This window comes from Babylonia areolata, chromosome 11 (genome assembly GCF_041734735.1).
Source record: "Babylonia areolata isolate BAREFJ2019XMU chromosome 11, ASM4173473v1, whole genome shotgun sequence".
In the NCBI taxonomy this organism is placed as follows: Eukaryota; Metazoa; Mollusca; class Gastropoda; order Neogastropoda; family Buccinidae; genus Babylonia; species Babylonia areolata.
This window is the reverse complement of record NC_134886.1, coordinates 29,537,495-29,545,878: the sequence shown is the minus strand read 5'-3', so window position 1 is coordinate 29,545,878 and position 8,384 is coordinate 29,537,495. Positions and strand designations below refer to the sequence as shown.

Below are 8,384 nucleotides of genomic sequence, written 5' to 3'. Positions count from 1 at the left end.
CGTGAGTTGGTGGTAGATAGGCTAGGGTTTCTATGATTCATGTGTTACTTGACTTCATTAATTTTGTCAGTTGTCATGAATCTCACAAGTATATACACACTAGAAGAACGAATTGAAGAAATTGAATGGTCATCTGAGATGATTGTACTTATAAATATATACTGTCTGTTTGTTTGTTTGTCTGTCTGTTTGTTTGCTTGTTTTGTTTTGTTTTTTCACAATCGTCGAAGTCTGATAAGTCGCTTGATTTCAGAATATTGCCAAATATCTTTCGTTTGATTGCATCCGACAGTTAGGTATGATGCTAAAGACGTAAAATGCGAATTAATACGGCTGTGCTGGAATTCACCGTAAACAATATACAAATATTCTAAGGGTGTGTGTGTGTGTGTGTGTGTGTGTGTGTGTGTGTGTGTGTGTGTGTGTGTGTGTGTGTGCGTGTGTGCGTGCGTGTGTGTGTGTGTGTGTGTGTGTGTGTGTGTGCGTGCGTGTGTGTGTGTGTGTGTGTTATGATTTGTTTTATGTGATTTGTTTGTCAGTCTGTCTCCTTGACTGTCAGTCTCCAAGTCTGTCTGTCCCTTCTGTTATGAATAGCGTAGACACAGTGGAGATGGAGTCGTCATTTGTTGTCGGTTTTGTTGTTGTTGTTGTAGTTTTTTCCTTGTTCTTGTTTCCTTGCTGTTCTCGTTTCGTTTTTTTTAAAGTTTATTTTTGATACATTATATTATTCTTTTCCTCCTCCTCATGCTCCATCTCTCTCCTCTGCTTTACACTTTTCCAACTTCTTTTCATATTTATTTAATTTTTCTTTCGTTTTTTTTCTTTGTTCTTGTCTTTCTTCCTATCTTTCTTATTTTGTTCTGTCATAATTGATACTCTTTGTTCTTGTTGGGGTTTTTTTTTTGGGGGGGGGAGTTGTTTTGTTTTGGGGTTTTTTTTTTGTTTGCTTTTTTTGTTTTGGGGTTTGTTTTTTTTGTTTTTTGTTTTTTGGGGTTTTTTTTGGTTTTTCCTTTCCTTGTTACGTTTAATGTCTTAGTCTACATTAAACACAACACTGAACAACTTTTTTTTTCTCATTGACTCATTCCTTTCTTTCTCTTTTTTTGTTTTTTTTGTTTTCGTATCTTCATAATGCCTCCTCTACTCTGAATTTTCCATGACACTGCCATGTTAGAGGAGAGGGGAGGGGAGGGGGCAAAGAGAGAGAGAGAGAGAGAGAGAGAGAGAGAGAGAGATGCCATCTTCATTGCTTGTTCTTGCATGTTCTGTCTTACAGCTAGATAATAAACGCAGCCAGTGCTCTCAACAGGTTGTACAATATTTTATGAAAATTTCATAATGTGAATCCCTCAGTTGGTTCTGTTGCTTGATTGAAATAAGCTAGATAGTGCTGCTGTTTCATTTTGTTTTATTTTCTTGTTGTTGGTGTTTTCTTGTTGTTTTTTGTTTTGTTTTGTTTTTTGTTGTTTTGTTTTTTTGTTTTGTTTTTTTGTTTGTTTTGGTTTTTTTTGTTGTTGTTGTTTTTTGGTTGTTGTTTTTTTTTTTTGGGGGGGGGTTGTTTTTTTTTTGTTTTTTGTTTTTTTTTGTGTTTTGTTTTGTTTTTGTTTTTTGGTCTTCATTTACAAGATTGTTTAGTAAACGAGGGTTTTGTGTTCATGCCCTTATACTCACCAGCTTAACATTAACTGTACACAAACACATATACTAACACACTTGTGCACAAACACTCACATGTATGCACACACGCGTACACAGACACAGACACAAACAGAAACAGACACAGGCACACACAGACACACAGACATACAGACACACACACACACACACACACACACACACACACACACACACACACACACACACACACACACACACACACACACACACACACTCACACACACGTTGTTCGCCTTTTTGTGTTAATGCACAAAAAACATGGATGTATTTCACTGCAAAAAGCTTATGGGACTGGAAGGCTTTCATTATTTTTTTCTGCTTTATAGACACTTTGGTTAAGTAGCGGTTTTTTGTTTGTTTGTTTGTTGTTGTTTTTTTTTTGTTTTTTGTTGTTGTTGTTGTTTTGTTGTTGTTTTGTTGTTGTTGTTGTTTGTTTTTTTGTTTGTTTGTTGTTGTTGTTGTTGTTGTTTTTTTTTTTGGGGGGTTATTGTTGTTTTTTTGTGTTCAAGCTGCTAAGCTTATGGGACTGGAAGGCTTTCATTATCTAATTTTTTCAGCTTCAAAAACACTCTGGTTAAGTAGCTTTTTTTGTTCAAGCCTCTTCTGCCATACAACCCCGAAGTGCCCAGAGCCTTTGGTGTCTTTAGTAATGGTTTCTTTACGTCTTTTGCGACTGACATTTCCAGCTTTGTACTGGTATTTCGTTCTGAAAACTATAGAAGCACACATACACACGCGCGCGCGCGCACACACGCACACATACTGTCTGTCTCTGTCTACACACACACACGTACGCACACACACACACATATACTGTCTGTCTCTGTCTTTCTCTTTCCCTGTCTCTGTCTCTATCTCTCTGTCTCTGTCTCTCTCTGTCTCTCTGTCTCTCTGTCTCTCTCTCTCTCTCTCTCTCTCTCTCTCAGTCAGACAGACATTGTCACACAAACGCACGGACACACAGACACTCTCACATCAAACAGCTGAGACTGACGTACATACATACTTACACACACACACACACACACACACACACACACACACACACACACACACACACCACACTCTGTGAAACAGATTATGACCTGTTTCGCATTGATTCACACACACACGCACACACAAACACACACACGCGCGCGCGCGCGCAAGCACGCACGCAGGTACGCACGCACGCACACACACACACACACACACACACACACACACACACACACACACATACCGTCATACACACATACCGTCATACACACATACCGTCATACACACACACGCGAGAGCGCGCGGGCGCAACTGAAACAGATTATGACCTCTTAGTACACTGATTGAATTAGTCAGTTGTATGAACATAAATTGACCTTTGTATTATTCATTCACTTATTCATTTATTCATTCACTGGTCGCGCTGCTGCGGAGTTGCTGCTTTGTATCATTGTCCAGCTTCTGCTTTGCCAGATGTGCTGTAGTCCTGTGGTATGCTTTTTGCCATGCACGTGGTAGCCGAGTATAAACAGCTGTTGGTCATGGGTCGTGGGCTGTAACTTTGCAAACCATGTGGTGGATAGTGTCTGGAAATAGCTTAATCATACTGACAAACGTGTGATGTTGCACTGTTAATGATGTTGTATTGGGTTGGGATCGGATTAGGTTGTATCGGTACTGCGGCGTCATCTTGGATTGTATTACAGTGTATTACTCCGTCTGTGCGCGCACGTGTGTGTGTGTGTGTGTGTGTGTGTGTGTGTGTGTGTGTGTGTGTCAGTGTGTGTGTGTGTGTGCAGTGTGTGTGTGTGTGTGTGTGTGTGTGTGCACCGGCGGTGTGTGTGTGTGTGTGTGTGTGTGTGTGTGTGTGTGTGTGTGTGTAAAGTTATATTGCTCATAGTTTGATAAGGATTTTTCAAATTGTGTTATGACATGATGTGTTGTGGTGAATTAAACACAAACTGCACAGGTTATCAGAGAAAAAATGTTTTTGGTTGGGCTGTATTATTACTGTTTCTCGTACTCTGATGTTGACTGTTACTGTCACTGTCATTATCGTTTGTGCGCTTTCCATGTTACACAGAAGCCATTGCATTTTCTTTTTGTACCTAATTTGTCAGATCAGAGGGCAAACATATGCACCAGCTGGTGTGTACTGTATTAGAAAAAAAAAGTTTGTATTTCTATAATCATGATTTGTAAATGTAAAGCTTTCATTGGTTTTCAAAGTGATGTGAGAAGGTGAATTTCTTTCATAAACATGCGCTTGCATGTTTTATGTTATTTCTGTTTGTGTAAGAGGGATAATTATCGTTTTTTCTTTTCTTTTATTTTTCTTTCTTTTTTTTTCTTTTTTTTTGGGGGGTGGGGGGTGGGGGGGGGTCAAATATCACTTGCCAACAGCTTATCTATGTGAAATAGAATATATTTATACTACTGAAATATCAGGTATGAAAATGTAGGTAAGTTAGAATGAAAATGAATGTTTTTGTTTTAAATGGATCGACAAAGACCCACAGATTCGTCAGTTCATAATACTGGTTCAAACTTCTTCTTCTTCTTCTTCTAAAATTTTTTTTTATTTCAATTTTTATTTTAAGTATATCATTATGTTATGAAATATGAGAAGAGAGAGAGAGGGAGATCTTCATTATCAAGGGAGAGACAGATTGACAGACAAACAGAAGAGAGAGATGTATGAACACATTACACTTTTTTTTTCAGTTTGGAGGAGAACAAGAAACACCTTGCAGATGTGTGGTAGGACCTCCTGCCCTGAGTCCTGCAGGGGTTCTAGTCCTTCACGATCCACCTGCATGACACCTGAATGCTGGAGTTCAGGGACCTCTCTTGTCTTGTCTTGTCTTGGCATGTAGAACTGTACAGCATTAATAGTGTTGCTATGTCATTGCCCTGGATTTGCGCCTGTTTGGATACACTGTCTTCATTTCTTGTCACATCTCTTTAGCCAAAGATGCATTTTGATGTAGGGAAGAGAGAGCGAGATGAAAATGTGTGTTCAGTGCAATGGTGTGGATTTTTTTTGTTTTTTGGAGCGCAAATTACTTTTTATAGTCAGTACCCGTATAACATATCTATATGTAACGATGAATAGGTATAATGGCTAGTCAAAGAGCATATCAGTTTACCCCACTAACACGTTTGAGTGCTTGTTAGGTTTATTGGGACACAGGGTTTGAAGGGCTCTGTGTCAGCAAAAATCTGAGTCAGGCACTTGCAACTGGTTCATTTAAAAACAAAGGAATAACTTTTATGCTTTGCTCTGTCATCAGAGAGTGTCATCACAATCTTACTTGCAAGACAATGAAAAGTGTAGGGTGAATTGAGTGCGTTTGAAGTCAAGTTCTTTTGTTGTTGTCATTGTCATACTTAGGTATGTCAAGGACACCTGCAACAGACATATGCAAGGAAGTATGCACTAAGAGACAAATTTGTTCCTTTTTGTTGTTGTTTCTTTTTTTTTAAAGTTTTTTTTTGGGGGGGAGAGGGGGGGAGGGGAAGGGGGGGAGGTTGTCTGTTACATTACTAGAGGTAGGAACTGAAAACAGTCTTTTTAATTGAGGTCTGAACTTTTCTGCATTTTCTATTTCTCATTTGTTGTTGGTTTATTCATTTGTGTATTTTATTACAATTATGTAGTCAGTACTAGAGGGTATTGCAAGCCTGCTTGAAAAAATAAAAGGCAGAAATGTATTTAGCGCTTGAGAATTAGTACTTGATACCCTTAGATGTCTGTGATAACTGTACGTACCCTTTGTCTGTATCCTCCACAGGTCATTTTGATGTTGGTTTCTTAATCATATCTTTGTGATCGTTTTCCATGTTCATTATGGTGCATGCCTCTGCCTCAGTTTCTTCTGGACCTCATAGTACTAAATATTATGTGCTGCGTTTTTTCAAAATGTGTGCATCTCTTCACTTATTTGACCATTGTTCATTTGCATCACGTTTTAGTGTTCAATGCATCAATTTTTTGTCTGTCAATATTCTGAACCGTTTTATTTTGCTAAAGAGTCCTGTTTGCATGATATTTACTAATAATCATTCATTGCAGTTTGATGGATTAACCCGTTTATAAGATCGTGAAGAAATTGTAAAGACCTACTTTCCAATAAATTATATATTTAAAACAGATTTTCAATCAATGTTCAAACAGCAGACCGTATTTCAGTGGTCAAAGCTTTACAAAGAGAGAGGCCTTTTTCCCCAGTCTGTACATAAATGACTGTATACATTTTTGAAGCTCTAGTGTTGATAGATTTGAAATACTTATCTTGAACTTACTGAAATTTAGTTTTCAAGAGACAATTTCCCTTCTGCTTTGTCTTACCACATTTTGTTAAATGAGAAGCTGTGATCTTCCAGTTGTTTTATTCTTTATTCTGAGTGATGCTGAGAGGGAAAGATTATGTGTACATAATCAAGAAAGAATTCCACAATAAAGAGAATAATTAGAAATAGATGTGTCCGCCACATTTGCATGGGAGTTTTGGGACAAAGTGGGTGGTATTTGTGCGTGTATGTGGGCATTTATTTGTGCATACATGTATGTGACAGAGAGAGAGAGAGAGGGAGAGAGATCATATTTCCAAGATATAATAGCACACAAATGCAGTGCTTATAAAAATGACATGATGACCGATTTATTATTCATTCATCTGAAACAAACTTGTGTTTGCAACATCATGAAAACAAATACACATAAAATGTTAATAAACCTTAACTTCATTGCTAAAAACAGAGAGAGAGGGTGGGATGGGGATGGGGGTGGGTGGGGGGAATGGAGGAGGAAGTGTGGGGGTAGGATCAAGAAAGGAGACTGAATCAAAATGTGGTCACTTTTCACAAACAGGCTAAAATTTCAGCTGATCAGTGATGCCAACAATATTTTTCGAACGACCACAATGAACATGACAATGGGAACACATGAAGCACAAGGAGAAGACGCAAATGGATCAAGACAAGAGGGCACTCATCAAGCTTAAACACACACAATGTTGACAGTCCTCAACATAAAATGGAACATTTTTTTGTGCACTTCACTTTGTGTAGTCAATCCAAACACTCATAACCTGCTGGGCAGATCAAGTATAGTGAACCTGCTCCTCACCATTTCTACCCGTCTTCTGATACTTCTGCCTCTCCCTTGATATTTCTATTTCCAGTTATACCTCCTTTGGGGTTCAGACAAAGTTCATATTCATGTCAGAACTTTAAACATGATGAACGTTAACAAAGAATGTACAAAGAACATGAACAAACAATAAACCATACAAGGAACAGCAGCAAAACATAATCACAGACATTAGTAATCTATCAAGACATCCCACATTCCAAAAGGACAATGAACACACTCATATTGCAGCTACTGCAATGTAAAGTTTCAACGACAAAGAACTTGCACATTCTTCTCTTTGACAAACCTTCAAGATGAACACAATCCAGACAGACATATCTCATTTCAACAACTGAACATAACTGCACAGTTACGTAACTTCCACAAGTGTAAAAGTTGAGAGAAATTTTAACTATTTTGTGCAGAACATTGTTGGGGAAATGTTTATGCAGTTTTAATCTGCTTCTGTGATCTACACAGAAAGCCCCATAAACCCCTTTCCCATCGACCAAACAAACAAAAAACACACCGGAACACACACACACACACATCAACCAACCAACCAACCCACTAAGGGTGGAAAATCACCATCTTTTGCTCCAGGCTTTCATGGTCCATGCAGAACATCGTATCACACAGTTATTGATTAAATGACATACAGTATATTTGATGTCACAGTCACTCACACTCGTATACTACAAATAGGATCAGTCTTCAAGATGACATTCACAGACACACTGCATGTTGCATGACAGACACGTAGGTGTTATACATGACTAAAAACAGACATTCAAATGAAATGAACCAAGAACCAACAACTCTTGTTCCTTGTGACTGTAATCATAAATTAATTGTGTTTCAACCTCATTCATACACCTATATGCAGAACAAGCTTTAAAAAAAAAAAAAAAAAAGTTGACTAGAGGGTACTGTGTGTAATACTTCCTCTTTTGTCTCGCTAGCCAATTCCAGAGAAAGAGAGGGGGAGAGAGAGAAAGCAAAAGAAGAAAGATGGACACAGACAAAAACAAAACAAAAAGAGGCAGACAGTTTTAACACAAACTTGGTTTCCAGCCCTCCAGACCATAAAAAAAACTTCTTAAAAAGCTACACTACAAGCAACATTACTCACTATCATTTTTTTAAAATAAAAAGACAAAGAAGAGATGTGTATCATTTAAAATGAAACTAATGACCACAGCAGTGCAGTGAAGTTGAGGACAATGACTTACATTGTCAGACAACACACAGAGACAGGACACAAGCTGCAGACACTGAAGTCCAATATGCTAACAGAAATAGAAACAAAGGGAAAAAAAACAAGCCAAACCCTATTCCACAGAACAGATCATAATCTTCCCTCCTCAAAATGAAAGCACACTTTAACAAAGCATGGTGACATAACATTGATAGTTCCCCAAGCGCGTCCGGCTGTGAGGGTACATCAGATGAATCCAGGTGTGCCTGTGTATGGGGTCTTGGAATGAGCAGCATGGGGGTAGTCACTAATGCCAATGGATGACTGGTAAAAAAAAAAAACAACAGCAACAAAAAACATAAAACAAACACTGTCCATCAGTTTCTTTTACAC

General features: G+C 38.2%; 1 protein-coding gene across 2 annotated transcripts in view; it reads left to right on the top strand.

Moving 5' to 3' along the window:
- The window catches only part of LOC143287358 (uncharacterized), an 11,036-nt gene extending 5,874 nt beyond the window's left edge, over window positions 1–5,162 (top strand). Inside the window, exons 5-7 of one of the 2 annotated variants that reach the window (XM_076595322.1) lie at window position 1; window positions 1,277–1,309; window positions 4,381–5,162. The exon at window position 1 is cut by the window's left edge and continues 204 nt beyond it. In XM_076595322.1, coding sequence (XP_076451437.1) covers window position 1; window positions 1,277–1,280 — 5 coding nt within the window. In that variant the 3' untranslated portion in view covers window positions 1,281–1,309; window positions 4,381–5,162. The remainder of the gene's footprint in view (window positions 2–1,276; window positions 1,310–4,380) is intronic. The other variant, XM_076595321.1, reaches the window with a different exon arrangement.
- The last annotated feature ends 3,222 nt before the right edge of the window (window positions 5,163–8,384 follow it).